This window comes from Mixophyes fleayi, chromosome 2 (genome assembly GCF_038048845.1).
Source record: "Mixophyes fleayi isolate aMixFle1 chromosome 2, aMixFle1.hap1, whole genome shotgun sequence".
Classification (NCBI taxonomy): domain Eukaryota; kingdom Metazoa; phylum Chordata; class Amphibia; order Anura; family Limnodynastidae; genus Mixophyes; species Mixophyes fleayi.
The window spans coordinates 206,817,978-206,839,764 of record NC_134403.1 but is presented as its reverse complement, the minus strand read 5'-3'; the positions used below and the strand labels follow the sequence as shown (position 1 = coordinate 206,839,764).

The 21,787-nt window shown below is 42.8% G+C and overlaps 1 protein-coding gene across 2 annotated transcripts in view; it reads left to right on the top strand.

Annotated features, from left to right (window-relative positions):
- INPP5B (inositol polyphosphate-5-phosphatase B) overlaps positions 1 to 21,787 on the top strand; it is a 134,236-nt gene that overhangs the window by 1,867 nt on the left and 110,582 nt on the right. For both annotated transcript variants that reach the window (XM_075195402.1, XM_075195401.1), the window contains exons 2-5: positions 9,567 to 9,632; positions 10,222 to 10,300; positions 14,848 to 14,945; positions 16,878 to 16,907. In XM_075195402.1, the coding sequence (XP_075051503.1) occupies positions 9,575 to 9,632; positions 10,222 to 10,300; positions 14,848 to 14,945; positions 16,878 to 16,907 (265 nt within the window). In that variant the 5' untranslated portion in view covers positions 9,567 to 9,574. The remainder of the gene's footprint in view (positions 1 to 9,566; positions 9,633 to 10,221; positions 10,301 to 14,847; positions 14,946 to 16,877; positions 16,908 to 21,787) is intronic.

Below are 21,787 nucleotides of genomic sequence, written 5' to 3'. Positions count from 1 at the left end.
TCAATTTGGAAATAAAGAAATAATAATGAGGCAATAAAATTGATGTAGGATAAATGAGTGAACTCTTAGGGCTAGATTTACTAAGCTGCGGGTTTGAAAAAGTGGGGATGTTGCCTATAGCAACCAATCAGATTCTAGTTTTCATTTAGTTAGTACTTTCTACAGAATGACAGCTAGAATCTGATTGGTTGCTATAGGCAACATCCCCACTTTTTCAAACCCGCAGCTTAGTAAATCTAGGCCTTAGGCTCTATTGACATAAGTACTCCCGCACTGCAGAGCGCCACTGGAGGAAATCTCATTCTATCCTATTTCCTCAACTATAAATTAATCCTTTCATCTTATAGCACTGCCCTTTCAATTGCCAAACATATTTTAAATGTCTAATATCCACCCAGTCTTCTGACCCAAGTCGCCTCATTGCCACCTTCAACTCAGCTCTCTGCCCACCTGCACCTCCTCCCCTTTCCTCCCTCACAGCCCATGATTTTGCCAACTATTTCAAAGACAAAATCGACATCATTTCACAAAATATTTCCTCATGCCAAATTTCACTCACTCCACCCACTCTATCCACCTTTGCCTACACTCCCCAATCCACTCTTAATTCATTCTCTCCAGTAACTGGAGACAAAGTCTCTGCACTCATCTCATCATCTCACCCTACAACCTGTCCCCTCGACCCATTTCCTTCCCGTCTTCTCCGCTCCATCTACTCCACTGCATGCCCACCTCTATCTCACCTCTTAAATCTGTCTCTCTTGACTGGCACATTTCCGTTCATTTCCGTCCTCCTTTAAACATGCACTCATCTCACCAATTCTAAATAAACCATCTCTCTATACAGCCTCTCTCTCCAACTACCGCCTTATTTCTCTCCTCCCTTTTGCCTCCAAACTACTTGAGCGATTAGTGTACTACAAACACCTGTCTCACTTTCTCTCCTCTCATTCCAGTCTAGACTCTCTGCAATCAGGCTTTCTCCCCTAACATTCCACTGAAACTGCTCTCACAAATGTAATTAATTATCTACTTATTGCAAAGTCTGAGGGTCGTTTCTCCATACTTATTCTCCTGGACCTCTCTGCTGCTTTTGACACTGTTGATCACCCTCTTCTTCTACACATCCTTCACTCCATTGGCCTTCGTGACACAGTTCTTTCCTGGTTCACTTCTACCTATCGAACCGCTCCTTTAGTGTTTCTACCTCTGGCACATCCTGCCCTCCACTCCCACTATCTGTTGGGGTCCCACAAGGCTCTGTTCTTGGCCCTTTATTTTTTTCATTGCACACCTCTTCACTTGGGGCATTAATTCACTCATTCGACCTCCAATACCACCTCTACACTGATGAAGCCCAAATTTATATCTCTTCCCCTGACCTCTCTCCTTCTGTATTATTTTGTGTAATCAACAGCCTTTCTTCTATCTTCACATGGGTGTCCCAATGCTACCTAAAACTCAACATGTCCTAAACAGAGCTTATTTATTATCTTCCCTTCTGCCAAAGTTACCACCTGCCCTCAAATCTCCCTCACTGTCAATAACACCACAATTTCTTCAGTCTCCCAAGCCCGCTACCTTGGTGTCACACTTGACTCCTCCCTCTGCTTTATTCCTTACATCCAGACTCTCTCCTTGTCCTGTCAACTCCACCATAAAAACATTGCCAGAATACGCCCTTTTCTTCTTCAATATGCCACCAAAACTCTTATCCATTCTCTCATCATCTCCCGTCTTGGCTATTGCAACCCCCTGCTGTCTGACATCCCTGACACCCATATATCCACACTTCAATCCATCCTAAATGCTGCAAGACTGATCCTGTCTCACAACTTTGCAAATCCCTACACTGGCTTCCCGTCTCTTCCAGAATTCAATTCAAATTACTCACCCTTATCTACAAAGCCCTCAACAACACTACCCCTGCATACATCTCAAATCTTATATCAAAATACTCTCCGTCCCGCCTTTAATCTGCACCTTGTCTGGACTCTGGTAACCACCTCTCACTCTCGCCTACAAGACTTCTGCCGTGCTGCTCTCCACTTATGAAATTCCCTAGCATACTCAATAAGATTTTCCCACAGCCTTCAAATCTTTAGGCCAGGCCTGTCCAACCTGCGGTCCTCCAGGTGTTGTGAAACTACAAGCCCCAGCATGCTTTGCTAGTAGGCAACCTGTTAATAGATGGAAGGGCATGCTGGGACTTGTAGTTTCACAACATCTGGAGGGCCGCAGGTAGGACAGGCCTGCTTTAGATGCTCTTTGAAAACCCATCTCTTTTTTAGAGGTGACCTTATCCCTGATAATACTATTCACACTAATGCATCCTCACAACTGTCCCAATCTCCACTCTGAACCACATTTGCTACTCTTGTTTCAGCTGCACCCTCTTCCACTTTGTTTTCACGTCTGCATTTTATTTTGTTTACCTTGTATGTCCCTGTTTTATGTACTGTTTTCCCTACTGTGCAGTGCTGTGGAGTACTGTGGTACCTTACAAATCTACGATAATAATAATAATAGCAACCATGTTTAATAATTAGTCCTCCCTCCCTGCAACCAGCCCCAGCAATAAATAAATATCATGCACATTTAATAGACTTATTTAACCCCAATAAACCTCAGCATCAAATGAAGCATACTGTTCTCAGACATGGGTACTAGACCCCACTATTCCCGATTTTGTTGGGAAATCTGGGAACCTACACTGGAAACCACACTAAGTGCGCGCCTACGTGTGACGACTGTAGAATAGCAAAATCATTTAAATGCAAGTACCCAATACAAAGGGCAACATAATTATTGATATTCCATAGAGAAATAATTTTAGTGACCACTGATAAATTAAAAAGTGCAAAATAACTACAAGACAAGGCCAATCCAATTGTGGAGACCAATATACCCCCAAATATGATGATTTTGCAGCCCCCAAATATGGGAAACAGACTTAAGTCCGAACATGAATTAGGCCCTGGATGTCTTAAAACCATGATAATGCCTTGAGAATATTCCCACTCCGCTTTTTGCATAAAATTCTACTGCCAGCAAAGCAAAGGCAGGGGACAGCTAAAAACACAAGCATATTTTGGAAAGTTTGGCTATTACTTTATTTTTTTATTGAAAACAGAAATACAATGACATGCCAACTCTAAGGTCTTTTTATGGCCATGGTTTGTCCAAGCTGTGCTGCATTTATACACATGTAGTGCGAAAATATAATTCTTACTTACCAACTTTTCTTTTTTTTCCCTCTGGGAGGTCAAGTAGAAGTGATGGGATTGCATCACTGTAGTCCAGGGCCTTATTATCCAATAGGCTGACTAGGCTGCAGCTTAGGGCGCAAGGCTTTTGGGGGGCACAAATTTTTGATGGTGCCAATTTTGACAGGGAGAGGTATAAACTGAAATTTATTTTTTAAAACAATAATAATAATAATAATAATAATAATAAAAACATAAGAGATAAGTAAAAATAAAATATGAAAGAAAAATGTAGCAAGGTTTTAATCTTGGCATATTCCCACGGTAAAGGTTAAAAACAATGATTCATCCTTGGGCGGGCACTTGTGGATAAGCAAGTAGGAGAGACAAGGATGGCGACAGATGCAGTCGTGTCAACCCCCTCCCTCTTCACATATATTAGCCTAGGGCAGCCTGAACCCTTAATCAGACTCTACAAAAGGAAAAATCCTTTTTGGCTTAAAACAAGTCCTAAAAATCAAGGCCATCTGAAAAAGCCCTCCCAGTCTCATTGGGTAATTTTGTAGCTGATCTCCTGTACAACGAACAATTGTTTCTCAACTTGTGTCCTTAAATACCTTACAGTTTTTCCATAGAACTCACTCATTCAGCACTCAACATCTAAATCCAAAAAGGGCTCCTCTTCGGAGATCACCCATCACTTCACCCGGCAGGACTAAGCTTCATTGCAACAGGGCCCATGATCATCTCCATAAACCTTTCTGGAACAAGATGATCTACCAACTCCAGTCTTGTCTGTACTGGTCACAAAGAATCTCATTACAGACTTTAAACAATTTTTTTGAGTCCCGAATAGAAAAAGTGAGGTTATCCATCAAAACGGACATCTCGGTTCTAGCAGCCCTAACCACAAAACTGGAAGCATGCTAGAACTATTTCCAGTTCCTTACCCTGTGAACTTTATTCCAAAGACACAGACCTGTCTATACATAATAATAAGAGGTAAAGTAGGCCATATAGAGTTCATCCTAGCCAGTATATACACACCCAAAACAGACAAAACAAATTCTTCAACACATAGTAGTCCCTACACTACTTTAAAGTGCAGGGACTATTTTTGACAGGGAGAGACTTCAACACTGTAGTAGACCAGTCCCTATAGATTAATCAAAACCAGTAGCTCTTCCTTGCATGCTTATACCAAAGCTCTCAATTGTTATGGCGACCAGTGCGACATAAACTTGTAGAACTATAGGAGAAGAGATCTTCACCTATAGCAGCCGCCTTTCCTGTAGAGAATGGATATGCTCACAGGTACTCGGATGCCCCCAGGACTTACACTCAGTGTAGTACAAGTTTATGATCACACGGCAGCGCACAGGTACAGGAGGTAATACACGGAGTAGGGACCGGTCAGTGTTCTGCGGAGTGGACAGAGCACAGGTGGAGATGACGGGTACTAGCTGGATCAGGGTCACAGGCAAAGGTTCAGAGTCTGGGTACAGGCAGAAGGTCAGGGTCACAAGCAAAGGTTCAGCGTCTGGATACAGGCAGAAGGTCAGGGTCACAGGCAAATATTCAGAGTCCGGGAACACGCAGAGGTCATCCACGGGAAAACAATCAAAGGTTAAACACCAACACAGCACAGAAGCAGGCAGCAATACTGAAACAGAACACTATAACCGGCAGTGAGGCTCAGTTCTTACTGCCTTAAATAGTGCTAAGGACCAATCAGGGCAAAGCCCTGCAAGTGCTCCCAGGTTTTTGCATAATTGAATTACTGGCACTGCTGCCAATGAAAGAGCAGAGTGCCCAGCTGCGTTTAATAAGCCCTAATTGGCTGAACCTAAACAGCCCTGTTTGACAGCTGCCTGGGCGCGGTGGCAGGGAGGCCGAAGCATCCCGGTTGTTGCCTAGGTAACCGGGACAAGGATACGGGAAGTGACGACCAGGTCGTCATTGAGACGGCTGAGACGCCACTCACAAAAGCCCGAGAGCCGCGGCGGTGCCCGCTGCCGCCTCGGCTGCTGACATCAATGAGCATTTGAGAAAAATAGGCCTATTCAATATCCGACCATCCCTCAACCTATGTGCCAATACTTTTACTTCCACCCACACAATGCTTACTTGAGGATAGCCATGTTAATAGACTGCAAACGCATCTTCCAGCGACTGTTAACTTTAATAGCTTATTCTGGAATGCAGTGAAGTCACTTACCTATAATATCACAGAACTATCACTAAATTTAACTCTCACTAATCTGTTTTTATGTGTAGAACGAATCAAGAAGTCCAAAGATAAGCTCATAATACATATATGTTGCACGACAAACTACCAATCGCACGCAACTGAAAGCTAACCCCCATTCACTAACTCATTCATAAGAAGTAGTCAATCGAATTTGGTTTATTGCCATAATGAAGTATATAACTAGTCTATAAAACAACAAAGTCAACACATTCACAAGTTTTTGGAGATAGTAGGAAAAACGACTCAAACAGACCTACACGGAGTACAAGGGTTATTAGGTACAGCAGGGTTTCCAAACATCAGTAAGGTTATTGACCGTAAAATAATGAATTTGCTACCAGTCAGTAACAAAAATGTAAATGTCAGCAAAAGGGCCTAAATATCAAATAGGCTGACTAGGCTGCAGCCTAGGGCACAAGGCTTTTTGGTGGTGCAAAATTGTTATAGGACGAGGTGTAAACTTAAATTCATTTTAAAATATTATAGAATAGTTGTTCTCCAAAGGAAAAATTAAAACATGAAGGAAAAATGTAACAAGTTTTTAATTTCAACGTATTCCCATTATATAAAGACAATGAGTCATCCTTGGGCGGGCACTTGAGGATAAGCGAGCAGGAGAGACAAGATGGTAACAGGCGCAGACATGACAGCCCCTCCCTTTTCACATCTTAACTCTCATTAGCATTAGTTTATGCCTCCACTCTGCTATATAATTGTGATTTTAATGAAAACAAAATGAATGACAAGGAGTGCTGTGACCCTTTCAACACACAAGAACATAAACATTGGAGGGGAGTGAAGGAAGCAGAGTTTTAAATTAAGGACAAGTTCGTTTTTACCTACTGTGTATTAGCCTGGCGTGGAAGGCCATGAACCCATAAACCCTGAATCCATAATCAGGCCCTACTGCAGCTTATTCCCTGTCACAACTCAAGTCATTAAGGCTTGACTCCACCTGAGATCTCGGAGGATGCCTGTTCTTCTAGATAGACTCCCTGAAATTCGTGAGTCTCCCGGACATTCAAGTATGATATAATTTTAAATAGGCATCATTGATCCTTATAGAAAGGATCAGGTTGCATTCATAGTGAATACTGAATGGACAAGCTGCAAGGAATACAGTCAGCTGCATGGGTCCATCCAGCATTCACAATGAACTATGGACCTCATTCATCAAGGAACGCAAAACGAATAACGTTATGTGCATTTTTTGAAAGAACGTGTGCATCACGGATATGCACATTCATATTCAAAAAGGAGCGGATCTGAAGACATGTCTGTTGATGAATACGTTTCTAGGTCCACTCTGCTTTAACAGACAATACACTTCAGGATACAGCAAATACATTATTATTATTATTATTAATATTTATTTATAAGGCGCCACAAGGCATCCGCAGCGCCGTACAGAGACAAACAAAATCACAATACAATGGGAGACAGCACAGTACAGTAAACACAGCAACTCAGTACGCTCAATGCACAGCTAGAGAGGGCGGGGAATGGGGAGGGAAGATCTGCAAACGACGGGGCCCAAGAAGGAGGGTGCGGAAGACAGGGAGACCCCCAGGGGGGAGGAGGGAGCGAGAGTGGACGTGGGGTGGAGGACCCTCGGGGAGGAGGGCTAAGTAGCTGGAGAGCAGAGTTAGAAGTGGTGGAAACAGGAGAAGAGATGGCCCTGCTCAGAGGAGCGTACAATCTAAGGGGAGGGGTGGACAGACAGAGAGACGCAGGGGAGAGAGGGAGAGTAGGGGGACTGAGGCAGAAGATAAGGTAGGAAGTTAAGTGGGAGACAGAAAGGCTTTAAGAAAAAGGTGGGTTTTTAGGGCCCGTTTGAAGCTGGACAGATTAGGGGAAGTTCTGATGGAGGGAGGGAGCTTGTTCCAGTGGAGGGGGGCAGCGCGGGCGAAGTTTTGGATACGCGCGTGGGAGGAGGTTATAAGGAGGGAAGAGAGGCGACGGTCAGAGGCAGAACGGAGAGGGCGGGATGGAGCATGAATAGAGAGGAGGGTGGAGATGTAGGGCGCAGTGGAGTTGGCGAGGGCCTTGTAGGTGAGTGTGAGGAGCTTAAAGAGGATTCTGAAAGGGAATGGGAGCCAGTGAAGGGCTAGGTAGAGGGGGGAGACAAAAGAGGAGCGGCGAGAGAGGAAAATAAGCCTAGCTGCAGCGTTAAGGACGGATCGAAGGGGATCGAGATGAGAGTGGGGGAGGCCAGTGAGGAGGAGGTTGCAGTAGTCCAGGCGGGAGATGATCAGAGAGTGGATAAGGCATTTGGTGGCATCTTGGGAGAGGAAGGGCCGGATGCGAGCGATGTTGCGCTGCTGGAAGCGGCAGGATTTAGCAAGAGAGAGGATGTGGGGGCCAAAGCAGAGAGAGGAGTCGAGGATGACACCAAGGCAGCGAAGTTAGGGGACAGGGGAGATAGAGGTGTTGTCGACAGTGATGGAGAGGTCAGAAGGGGATGGGGTATGAGAGGGAGGAAAAACTATGAGCTCAGTTTTGGCAAGGTTAAGTTTGAGGAATCGAGAGGACATCCAGGAGGAGATGGCAGAGAGGCAGGCGGACACCCTAGAGAGGAGGGAGGGAGAGAGATCAGGAGAGGAGAGGTATAGTTGAGTGTCGTCAGCGTAAAGATGGTAGCTGAAGCCGAAGGAGCTGATGAGTTCACCCAGGGAGGAGGTGTATAGAGAGAAGAGTAAGGGTCCCAGAACAGAGCCCTGAAGGACCCCGACTGGAAGGGTGGATGGGGGGGAGAGAGACCCAGAGGTGGTGACAGAGAAGGAACGGTGAGTAAGGTAAGAGGTGAACCAGGACAGGACTGGGCCAGAGAGGCCGAAAGACTGGAGGGTGTGAAAGAGGAGGGGGTGGTCAACGGTGTCAAAGGCTGCAGAGAGGTCAAGGAGGATGAGAAGGGAGAAGTGGCCCCTGGCTTTTGCAGAGAGGAGGTCATTGGTGACTTTAGCCAGGGCAGTTTCAGTGGAGTGGAGGGGGCGGAAACCAGACTGGAGAGGATCAAGGAGGGAGTATTCAGAAAGGTAGGAGGTGAGACGGCTGCAGACGAGCCTCTCGAGAATTTTGGAGGCAAAAGGGAGAAGAGATATGGGGCGATAGTTCGAGAGAGAAGTGGGGTCGAGATTAGGTTTCTTAAGAATGGGGGATACGAGAGCATGTTTGAAGGAGGAGGGGAAGATGCCAGTGGAGAGGGAGAGATTAAAGAGGTGAGCGAGGTGGGAGCAGGTGGTGGGGGAAAGGGAGCGAAGAAGGTGGGAGGGGATGGGATCCAGGGGGCATGTAGTGGGGGGGGAGGATAAAATGAGAGAGAGGACTTCCTCGCCGGTGGTGGGACGGAAGGAGTGGAGGGGAAGGTGGTTGGGGGGGGAGGACAGAAGAGTGGGAGGGGTGGAAGAGAGAGTGGAGGAGGAGATTTCAAGTCGGATGGCCTTGATACATATACATATACATATGTGGAATATCAAGTCCCAAAGGCACACACAAAATAAAATAAAAAAATATTTCATTAATGTGTTTGTTTTTTTGTTCTTTTCCCCCCACAGAATACATTAGCATGTTCTGAATGTCTACTGTACATAAAATACAGTTGCTTCTGATTGCAAACATATGTTCTAGCATGCATACATAGCCGTCATCACCAGTAATAGGCACTTACCCCAGACCTGTAGCTGGTGCAAGTGTTACAACTGAAAAACACGTACCTAAGAGATGTCCAATACTTGAATCGGAGTGTGCTCGAGCTTGGTATGTCCTTACTCTACACTGACTACATGCATACGCCCATTCCCTTTCCCGTTCCACCCCTCAAATCGTAGGCTGCAGTAAGGGTCCTTGAACTTGAAGATGAATTGGACATTGCTGTGTTCACTGGTGTATGCTCCAGTTATGGGCATGCGCAGAGCAATTTTGCACAAAGCATTTATGTTCCTTGTTGATTTTGACCCTATGTATAGAGATTAGTAATCCTCTTCCCGATTAAGTGTAATCTGGATGCACCCATCGACTTACGGGATAGACCACAAATGCTAAGTACAGTTTTGTGTTTGCATAGTAATAGTAACTGGTGCTTTAATTAATATTTTACTTTGATCTTTCAGATGAAATTATGGACCAATCGATAGCAATCCAAGAGACACTGGACAAAGAAGAGAATTGCACTGTAGTATCCTTTACAATGTTTGTTTACAATAAGCTCTAGCTGGTTTCTCATTAGATGTCTTTCCATTCATAAGAAATATTTATATAAATGTAATTAAATATCTATGATAAGTATTTTGTAATGTATAATTACAGTTACAGTCTAATGCTACCATTTGCTCTGTTACTACTATCATTTTATTATAACTATTGTTGATCTATTAGTCAGTTACTAAGAAAATGTAATCTGTTTACAAGTAAAAATATTGAAAAGTAAGAAATACCGGTTTCCACTTTAATATCGAATTTAACCAAATCTTCCCCTTTCCCTATAAGTGTAGATTGGTGGGATCCCTCCCCTAGGAAATTCACCATTTTGCTGTATTTTAACTAGGATCTTCCCTTCGATGCTGCTCGGGTCTTTCCAGAGTAGGAGTGATCCCACCAAGTGCTTTTAATAAAAGCCAGCTTCTGAATGGAGGAGCGTCAAAGACATGTAGAACATGTATTTCATATGGCTTCTATATTGCTGGTCTATTAACTCTTTGTAAAAATGTCGTCAGTGAAAGTGAAATAATAAAATAATAATTGTATTCCTTAATCTAAGGTTTCATGCGGTGCAAGGAATTTTAATTACATCTCATAGCAATGAAAGCAGACTGGTGGGACTAGTAAAGAGCAAGGAGACAGCTGCGTGAGTATGAAAGACACGCAAACATTTATTTTTTCTTCCCTACACTGCAGTTAGCAAAAGTACATGCCATAATGATAATACAATTGTGTAGTGTCCCAAAAATTGGACTATTGAAGTCTTTCATGTGGAATATTTAATTTCTTATACTGTATTTTTAAACTAGAAATAAAGTGACAGAACTAATTAGGTTCCTATAGCATAATTACTGCAGGCATCTAGCTCATGCCAAACATGTTATAGATAGCCATGGCGCCATGACAGACACCTCTATAGTAAGGGTGTGCACCGGACACTTTTGGGGTTTTGGGTTCTGATTAGCTTGAGGTTTTGGGTTCTGATTTGTTTTGCCAAAACACCCCACGAAAGGTTTTGGTTCTGATTTTGGGTTTTGGGTTCTGATTTTTTTTTAAAAAAGCATAAAAAGTGCTAAAATCCATATTTTTTTTTTTTTTTTTCACTCCTACACTATTAACCTCAATAACAATCATTTCCACTAATTTCCAGTCTATTCTGAACACCTCACACCTCACAATATTGTTTTTATGGATGTCTAAGCTAAGCGGCACAAACACGTGGCCCATCGTTGGTGGCTGTGTAGGCTTGAATGGCCTTTTGCTGCTCCTCCATCCTCTGCAGCATATAGAGGGTGAAGTTCAAGTGCGTCACTACCTCTTGTTTTAGTTGATGGCAGGGCAGGTTCATGCTTTTTTGATGTAGCAGGAACAGTGAACGTAGTTTAATATCTGATACTAATATTTCTGCACTGCAGGAACAGTGAACGTAGATTAATATCTGATACTAATATTTCTGCACTGCAGGAACAGTGAACGTAGTTTAATATCTGATACTAATATTTCTGCACTGCAGGAACAGTGAACGTAGTTTAATATCTGATACTAATATTTCTGCACTGCAGGAACAGTGAACGTAGTTTAATATCTGATACTAATATTTCTGGACTGCCTATTGAAGTTGAATCTCGATGGGATTTGGTACCGGGGACACAATACCTCCATCAACCGTTTAAATTCCACTGCACAGATGGCGGACACCGGATGCACGTCTAAAACCAACATAGCTGTTACGGCCGCAGTTATCCGCTTTGCCATAGGATGACTATATAGGAGTGGCACTGCAATGGCAGACAGGATGGCAGTTTGAAAAACTAGGCCCCAAAGAGCACATAATGCCAAAAAAAGAGTTGCAAGATGGAATTGTCCTTGGGCCCTACCACCCACCCTGATGTTGTTGAAATAGGACATGCGCACTTTAACAAATCAATCATTTCAGCGACAGGGCCTACAAAACTGTGGCTGAAATGATTGGTTTGTTTGGGCCCCCACACCAAAAAAGCAATTCATCTCTCCCTGTACAAACTAAACTGGCTCTACTGAGGCAAGATGTCGTCCTCATCCTCATCCTCTGATTCCTGGCCCCCTTCAGTGTGTACTTCCTCATCCTCACACATTATCAATTCATTCCCGCTGGACTCCACAACCACAGGTCCCTCTGTAGTCTCTGGAGGGCAGTGCTGTTCTTGATTGAGGAATTGATAATTCATTTTAATGAACATCATTTTTTCAACGTTTTGCAGAAGCAACCTACTTCGCCGCTCACTGACCAGGTTCCCCGCTGCACTAAAAACTCTTTCTGAGTACACACTGGAGGGGGGACAACTAAGGTAAAATTTATCCAGTTTGTACAGGGGCTTCCAAACTGCCTTTTTTTCCTGCCAGTAAAAATAAGGACTGTCTGACATGTCTACTTGGATGGTGTCAGCAAAGTAATCCTCCACCATTTTTTCAATTGTGACAGCATCCAATGCAGCGACAGTAGACATGTCTGCAATGGTTGGCAGGTCCTTCAGCCTGGACCAGATGTTCTCAGCATCCCCGCCAGCTGGTCTTTTAGGAAAACTGAGCTTTTTCCTCGCAGCCACAGGTGTTGAATAAAATGAAGGAGGAGCTGTTGGCATGTCACGGTCCTCATCAGAGGACAATCTCCTGACCAGCAGGTCTTTGCACCGCTGTGGACTTGTGTCCGCCGGAAACAGAGACACAACATACGCTTTAAACCGAGGATCCAGCACGGTGGCCAGAATGTATTCCTCTGACTTTAAAAGAGTGACCACCCTCGGATCCTGGCAAAGCGTACGAAGGGCTTCATCCACAAGAGCTACATGCTTTGTTGAATCGCAATGCTTTACCAGCTCGTCCCTCACTTTCTCCAGCTGCTTCTGCAACAGCCTGATCAGGGGAATCACCTGACTCAAGCTGGCAGTGTCGGAACTGACTTCTCGTGTGGCAAGTTCAAACAGCTGGAGAACCTTGCACAACACGGAAATCAGTCTCCAGTGCGCTTGACTCAGGCGCATCCCCACTCCTTTTCCTATGTCGTAGGTGGGTGATCCTTCCAGCATATGCAGAGGGCGTGCTGCAAATGGTGGAAGGAGCCACCTCTTCCCGTACAGTGATGGGAAGGTCAGGCTTCGCAACCACCAACACCCTTGGTCTCGCCTTGGGGATTTGTGATGCCATCTCTTTAGAAGGCAGAGTTGTTTGCTGTGTTGATGACAGCTTAAGTCTCTTAAATTTTTTAGAGGGGGGGGGGAGGAGGGCTTAGATCCTTAGGTGAAGCTGAACCACTAGTCATGAACACGGGCCAGGGCCTAAGCCGTTCCTTGCCACTCTTTGTCGTAAATGGCATATTGGCAAGTTTACGTTTCTCCTCAGATTATTTGAATTTTCTTTTTTTACTAATTGTAGTGAACTTTGGCTTTTTGGATTTTACATGCCCTCTACTAGGAGATTGGGCATCGCCCTTGGCAGACGACGTTGATGGCATTTCATTGTTTATCTCATGACTAGTGGCAGCAGCTTCAGCATTAGGAGGAAGTGGGTCTTGATCTTTTCCTACTTTATCTTCCAAATTTTTGTACTCCATTATATGCAGCACAAGAGAGCGTACCCCTAAACCACACACACTTTGGGACTGCAGAAACAGTGAACGTAGTAATATAGATTGCAGTTCCTATTTTTTGGGACTGCAGAAACAGTGAACGTAGTAATATAGATTGCAGTTCCTATTTTTTGGGACTGCAGAAACAGTGAACGTAGTAATATAGATTGCAGTTCCAAGTTTTTGGGACTGCAGAAACAGTGAACGTAGTAATATAGATTGCAGTTCCTATTTTTTTGGGACTGCAGAAACAGTGAACGTAGTAATATAGATTGCAGTTCCTATTTTTTGGGACTGCAGAAACAGTGAACGTAGTAATATAGATTTCAGTTCCTATTTTTTGGGACTGCAGAAACAGTGAACGTAGTAATATAGATTGCAGTTCCTATTTTTTGGGACTGCAGAAACAGTAAACGTAGTAATATAGATTGCAGTTCCTATTTTTTGGGACTGCAGAAACAGTGAACGTAGTAATAAAGATTGCAGTTCCTATTTTTTGGGACTGCAAGAATATATTGCTCTAGAATATTTTTTTATACTTTTTTAAAAAAAAAAAAAATATTTTTTTAAAATTTCTTTAAGATTTTTTTATAATTATAAAATTACTATGGACTTAGCAGCAAAAAATACAGGACAAAAGCACCACTGGACTCAGCAGGACAGACACTGGACAAAGTACTACTGGACTCAGCAGGACAGAGCACTGGACAAAGCACCACTTGACTAAACTAATCAGCAGGACAGAGCACAGGATCTCAACAACCTCCCTCTTCAGTGATCGCAGGGAGAATGAAGATGGCGGCCGCGAGCGGGGCATTTATGACATCCGAGTCTCGCGAGATCCGACGCGAGACTTGGATGTCATAGCCTCGTTTTGGATTCCTTTGGCGGCCGGAAGTACCTGAACAGTGCTCGGATCCCGTCGGATCCGCACTGTTCGGGTGGGCTCGGATTAGCGAAATCCGATGATGCTCCAGGACCAGGTGACTTTTATTCACTTGTCAGCATCTCTTGAAATAATAAAAAAAAATTCCCCCTTAACTTACCTTTTAATCGGCTTGTTCTCCTGTCCTCTTCTCTTCTTTTCTCCAATTCTGTGCTGCTGATTGTTCTTCTCGCGCGGATGTCTCCTCTGTGCTGCGCTCCGCAATGGATGTTGGGCGTGATGACATCACGCCTGACATTCACTGCGAGCACCACACGGAAGAGGAGACAAGGGAGGGAGCCGGAGTACCAGCTGACGTGACCGCGTGATTGCAAGGTAAGTATTTTCTTTTTTTTTTGCAGGATTTTTTTTCCCCATTAACAGCGCTGCCCCCTTGCCACAACCAAAACTCCTTCTGGGCCACATTTACAGGCGTGCTGGGCCGCATGCGGCCCGCGGGTTGCACAACCCTGCTCTAAAGCATGCACTTGCCGTCTTTGTGTCATGAGACCCTTTTAGGACATGGGTCGTGGCTACAACCTTTGCTACCACGTTAGTTAGATCACCGCATTCACTGCACATAAGCTTTGAAACCCCATCACCTTGGTTCATGTTAGTACATATCTGCTCTATTTGACCACTGTGCTTCTCTTGCCTTCAACAGACTGTTCTTATACAAGCACAGGAGAATGGCCATCAGTGCAGAGGATGTATCACTGGATGTAATCGTCCCATTGGTAGAAGGAATCACTATAGAAGAAGGTAATTTATTCTGTAAGAGATAGTTACACACACAAATTCAATATTAAAGAGGTTCCCACTAATGCACCGTCCCTTCCAACACCAAACCCCAAAAAGTGGACTAGCCATTTAGTGTATATATAGTTTAAGACATGTAGCCTCACACACAGAACATTGCTGATATAATCTATAAAATATCTGTCTCATGTATAAAGAATAATTTTAAATATTAGACTTTATTAATTGGATTAAAATATGATTACATGTTTTTCTTACGATAAAGGCTGTCAGTAGTTGCAACTTTGTTGCACAGCTGTATTGAGTGATTCAGGGGAATTACTCTGATTACTAGCTATAGAGTCAGTAAGAAATTCACAACTGCCTTGATGGAGGTGTTGATTTCATCTGTATTAATACACTTAGAATTAAAAAAAGTCATTGAACTTGATGTCCCTCTATGAAAACCTCGATATATGTATTATCCATACTGTTATCCATACTAATTTCACTGGGACCTAAAAACAATCAAAGATGTCCCTAATTGTAATCCTACTGTCCTTGTGAGTTTTATTTTTATATGGTGTTCTGCTCACAATATAGAATCCAAAGTTTGATTGTTTAATTGTTTAAACATATGTATATAATGTAGTATCCTAAATTTGTCCTTGGATAGCAAATATGATTTCTGTGCTTTAAATAAGCTGTGACCTTTGTGTTAGAAGGTCCAGGAACAAAAGCATAGATTAGTGTTTTCCATTCTTAGTTTTGTCTGACAACACAGTTCCATAACATCATTACCTTTGGAAAATCAGACACTATATTGTATGTGGGGAGTTTAACCAAAGACTTACCGATTTTTCATAAATAGCATATTTAAACAGCCAACTTTTCAGCTTGATGTGTTTTTTTCTACAGCAAAAAAAAAACCTGTTTATATTTACTGGTAGGTGTATATGACAATTGTTCTATTTGAATGATAAAGGCATACTTACCAACTTTCTGTTGGTGAAATCCGGGAGCCTGCAGAGGAGGTGGGCGTAACGGGGGGGGGGGGGGCTCCAAATGGCGTAATTTTGGACCCAAACGCCGCGATTCACCGGGAATCGCGGCGTTTGGGACTTAATTCTGCCCACTTCACTAGGAAGTGGGCAGAATTATCCAGATGCGGGGGATTGCCACACTTGCCCGGGAGCCCGGGAGACTCTCGCAAAATGCAGGAGTCTCCCGGATATTTCGGGAGAGTTGGCAAGTATGGATAAAGGTCAATGAAAGAAATAACAGTTTTTATAACCTAACAGGTTTGTTTTGTTCATAAAAATAAATTTCCATGTTTAGCAAGAAGAGGGGCTCTGGAGGTTGTTTATCACAAAAGGGGTGATACAATTGTACAGGTGGGCCTGAAAGATAAAGTGGATTCTAAAATGCATATAATATACATTTTATTTATTTAATAGGCACTTCTAGGTTCTCGTGATCTCAGAAACTAAAGAACATATAAACCAAATACTAGTAATAATAAAATGAATCTAGAACATGATAAGATAATTTGCAGACTGTTTGGAATGTGCTGCTCTTAAATTTCCAATATTGTTATTTTAATATTCAAAAGTTATTTTTTATAGTAACTGTGCAATACATTATTCAATATGGAAGCCAATCGTATAGTTTGCAAACCTCTGTCTTATGCAGACCTGCATAGCTCTGTAGAGACTTAAATGAATAACACATAAGGTAGCATCATAGTTGTGTTAGAAAATGGTAGGTCAAGTGTTTTCTTATAAAGTTCAGGAATTTGACTCCCTCCTTAAATGTGACTTTATTGCAGTTACCTACTGCTGCCAGTAGATGGCAGATATCAGTTACACATACTACAAGTTATTATTAGAAGATTATTTCATTAATATTACATGATGATGCAACTACTTGTTCTTTAAATATGTCTTTATTTTTCAGTGACACCATGTGAAAGTCTTCATGTCATTGGTATGTAACATGTATTATTGTCTTCTAATTATTATTTTTAGCATGAATAACTTGAAACATATTGGGCTAGATTTACTAAGCTGCGGGTTTGAAAAAGTGGGGATGTTGCCTATAGCAACCAATCAGATTCTAGCTGTCATTTTGTAGAAGGTACTAAATAAATGAAAGCTAGAATCTGATTGGTTGCTATAGGCAACATCCCCACTTTTTCAAACCCGCAGCTTAGTAAATCTAGCCCATTGACTTGATTGTGCTAATGGTGTGAAAAGATGTAGTATTTGTTGTAATTAAAAAAAAATTTTTGTGTATATGTATTATTTATAGGTTCAATAATACAAGGGTCATGCACTTTATCTAATCACAAATATGGCTTTCAGCAGCATGCACTTTCTGACAAACATTCCAATCACTGATCAGTTTGAATTTTTATTAGTTATTATTCCATTATTATTATTTATTATTATTATTATTATTATCATCACCTTTTATGCAAGTTGCAACTTATTCTGCAGTATTAGTGTAGATATTACTTGATATATTTTCCCCAGTACAGAATGCCTTTGTACTCTGTAAGGAGGTGTCTCTTTGTACAGTATGCTCGGAGAACACAATGGACTGCTCATCAAAGAGTACATTTACATATGTCCATGTCACGCACATCGAGCAAACACCTATACTTGTACATGTCGCACACACCAACCAAACAGAAACTGATCTAACAACACACACAAAATTTTACTATTACATACTTTTAAAAAAAATAAATAAAATCAAGTTGGTTATTGAAGTTTTTGTAAAATATACATGAATACAAACAAAACAAAATATTCTACATGAACACTAAATATTAATCTAGAAATTGAATATATGTAACATGAGGTCACTCTATAGAGGCACTGCCTAACATCAAAACACTACATGTTTGCCAGGGGACTGGTGAGTTGGCATGTTTAGCGTATTATACGATGGACACCCCTTTTCCTCGTCCTTCTCCCAGAAGTGTAGTGGAAACCTAGTACTTTACCAGCGAAACCAGCTTTCCTGGCATGCAGGTCCAGGTTGATTCCGGAGCAGCAGGGAATTTCAGAAGTGCTGCCACTTTCACTAAAATAGCCTTACCACACTTCCTCTGGATCCTTCCATTGCCATTACGGCAATAGATGGAAATCGCTTTGTAGGAGGATCTATTAAATGACGTACCATTAATCTGTCTCTTCAGATTGGAGCTTTGCATAAGGAGATCAATTTGTTTCTGGTCATTCCTGAGGCTATAAATCCTTTGGTGCTTGGCCTTTCTTGGCCCAGACTTCATTCCCCCACTCTGGATTGGCATAAAGCTGTAGTACTTGCCTGGGGGCTCACTTGCCACTCTCAATGTCTCCCTAAAGTAAAAAGACCCTTAGGGGCTACCCCGTCGATACCCGATGTACCCTCTGATATTCCTCCTCCATACCATTCTTTTTCTGATGTTTTCTGTGAAAAGGAGACCAATTACCAATTACTACAGACAGTTTATCAAGGGATTCTCTTCTTTGGCAGCCCCCATTACTGCATTAACTAAGAATTCCGCCAATTCTAAACTTTGGCCTCCTGAGGCTGTGGAAGCCTTTACTTCTCTAAAGAAAGCCTTTACCTCCGCTCCTATCCTATCCTACATCAGTCTGATCCCACCCCTCCTTTGTCCCTTGAAGTAGATGCTTCTTCTATTGGGGTTGGAACTATTTTATCTCAGATGAACTCCTCAGGGAAACTTTCTCCATGTGGCTTCTTCTCCCGAAGATTATCCGCTGCGGAGAGAAATTATTGTATTGATGACAGTAAACTTCTTGCCATCAAATTGGCCCTGGAAAATGGAAACATCACTTGGAAGGGGCCGTGTTTCCTATAACAGTATATACTGCTCACAAAAATCTTGTATATCTTCAATCCGCATCCTGTCTAAACCCTCGTCAGGCCAGGTGGTCATTATTTTTTCCCTGTTTCAATATGATTAACACATTCAGAACAAAAAAGCGGACGCCCTCTCTCATTCTTTTGATTATACCGATGCTGAGAAGGATTCTATTAGACCTATTCTTGACCCAAAGTGTACTACCCCTACTCACCTAGCTATTGCACACGGAAAAACTTTTGTTCTACTTCATCTGCGTCCCAAGCTTTTCAGGTGGGCTCATGCTTCTCATTTTTCGTGGCCATTTTGGTACAAAAAAACCAAGGAATTAATCTTACATAGTTATTGGTGGCCTTCATTACACTCGGATGTGCAAGATTTTGTAGTTGTGAGCTCTACTTGTGCTCAAAATAAGGTTCCTCAGCAGCCTCCTTATCGGTTGTTGCACCGACTTCCCATTCCTGATCGTCCTTGGAGTCATCTCTCTATGGATTCCATAACAGATTTACAAAGGATTCTTCGTGGTATGGGTCATCATGGACCGCCTCTCTGGGGCTGCTCATTTCGTTCCTTTGAGAGGTCTACGATCTGCCCCTGTTCTGGCTCACCTATTTATTAAAGAAGTCTTTTGGCTTCACAGTTGTCCAGATGTAATCGTTTCTGTCCAAATTTTGGAGGGTGTTGTGTCGGCTTGTGGGGTCAAGTTAATTTTTTCATCTGCTTATCTTCCCCAAACTAATAGCCTGACTGAAAGAACCAATCAGGAGCTCGAAAAATTCCTCAGATGCTCCATTTCGGTTAAACATGATGATTGGGTCGATCTGTTACCTTGGGCAAAATTCGCCCATAATAATCATTCTCTTGACTCCACTTCGGTCTCCCCTTTCTTTGCTCTTCAGAGATTTCATCCCAAACTCCCTCCATTTAATGACTTACCGGCATCTGGAGTTCCTGTGGTAGATTCTGTTTTGCAAGATTTCTAATCTAGATGGGTTCAAATCAAACACAGACTGTTTCAAACTTCGGCCTTGAGTAAAAAATCTTATGATAAAAAGAGAAGACCTACTCCTTTACTCTCTCCCGGTGACAAAATATGGTTGTCTACTCGGAATCTTCAGCTTCCTTCCAGGAAATTTGCTCCTTGTTTCATTGGTTCCTTCAAAATTTCGGAAGTCATTATCCCTATGGCCTTCAGATTGATTCTACCTCCCACTTTCAAAATTCCTAATGTTTTCCATGTGTCTCTTCTGAAGCCACTTGTTATTAACAAGTTTTCTTCCTCTAAGAAGCCACCTGCAGCACTTTCCATACAAGATCAGGAGCACAAGATTAACGAGATCCTAAACTCTTGCATTTCCAGAGGCTCGTTGCAATTCCTGGTTGATTGGAAAGTATATGGACCTGAGGAGCGCTCCTGGATTCCCGCTAGAGACCTGTTAGGGGTACTGTTAGGAACTTACCTCTCCTCATTCCTGCTCGCAATCGCAGCCAATGCTCCTTTCTTATGGGCGGTGCGCAGCTTCAGTCATATGACATTGAAGGCGGAGAATTTGAAATCTCGTCTCCTATATCTTGCTCACTCTGAAACGCTGCCTGTGTCAGAGCAACAAGTTACAGCTTGGCGTCTGGCTTCCCCTCTGTGTATCCTGTGCTGATTCTGTTGATTCCTCCGTGTATGAAGTCTGCCTTGTCTGACCTCTCCTTCTTGATTATCTTGCTGACATCATTCTGGAGATGCGTGTATAATTGCCTAATATTGGAGATGATAGATTTGCTATGCATAAATCCTATTTGGTCTGGGAGGATAACTTCTCTGCTGTCCGTGCTCCAGTGTATCTTAACCGGCTGTGCTCCAGGGTATCCGACCCTGCGACTTTCCTATCTGTGGTTTGACTTCGGTTTATCCATCCCGGAACTCCACTGAGACGTGTCCGGAATCTTCACTCGGTGCTGATCTATTTCAGCTAATTATCCTGCCCTGCTTCTCGCTACAGAGTCTGCTCCGGATCTCCCATCTACTGGTTTATCATCTATTTCGTCAGGGGGCTAACCTAGGGGCCAACCTAGGGGCCACGACCTGCGGGCCTCCGGCAGCAGAACCCATCCTGCCTTGCGGCGGTTCTTGCCGAAGATTTGGGGTCCGTTAGACACCGCGCCCTGGGAAGGCCTGTATCAACTCTGACAAATAGACGTAACAGTACCAAAGAAGAAATGTATTTATTAAAATTCTGGAACACTATTAACCTCTCGAGATTTTGTAATGCTTTTTACTGGTAAAGGATGTCTCTAATAAAAAGTTTATGAAAAAAAAAAAATTCTGGAACACTAAGTTTGGGATATATAACAGGGAGTGTCGTAGTGGATATTTAGGTTGAATGATGATCTTGATTAAGTTTTAGTCCTACCAGTCTAGTGAGAGGGAGCTTTTTCTGGAGTGAGATTTTATTTTTAAGTAATTGGGTTTATATTGAGGGCCACATATTCAGAGGTGTTATTGGTTATGTAGATACCAACATATTTGGATTTCAGGGTTCATTGCAGAGAGCGGCGTGAAGCTACTTAGCATGGAATTGCCTGTCGATTAGGAAATATGTTGGCCTTTGCCCAATTGATCCTGAGGCCCAAGACCTGGCCAAATGTGTTGACTACTCAGTTGAGTTATCCACATCAGCCAGAAAAATAATAATATCATCAGCATATAAAGCAATGATGTCTGTGGCGTCACCCATGGGGAGAGCCGAATATTCTGGGGAGATCAAACTTAGTAGGCAAAAGGTTTAATGACTAGCATGAATAATGCAGGTGACATGGGGCACCGTTGTCTAGTGCCTCTTCACAGACCAAATGGGCCAGTTGTAGAACCAATAACACAGATCCTAACTGCTGGGGCTGAGTACAGTAGTCTAACTCGCTGAATAAAGCTGGCTCAGAGTCCAAAGCGCCTCTTCACCTCTTACAGATATGCAAATTCCACTATGTCAAACGCCTT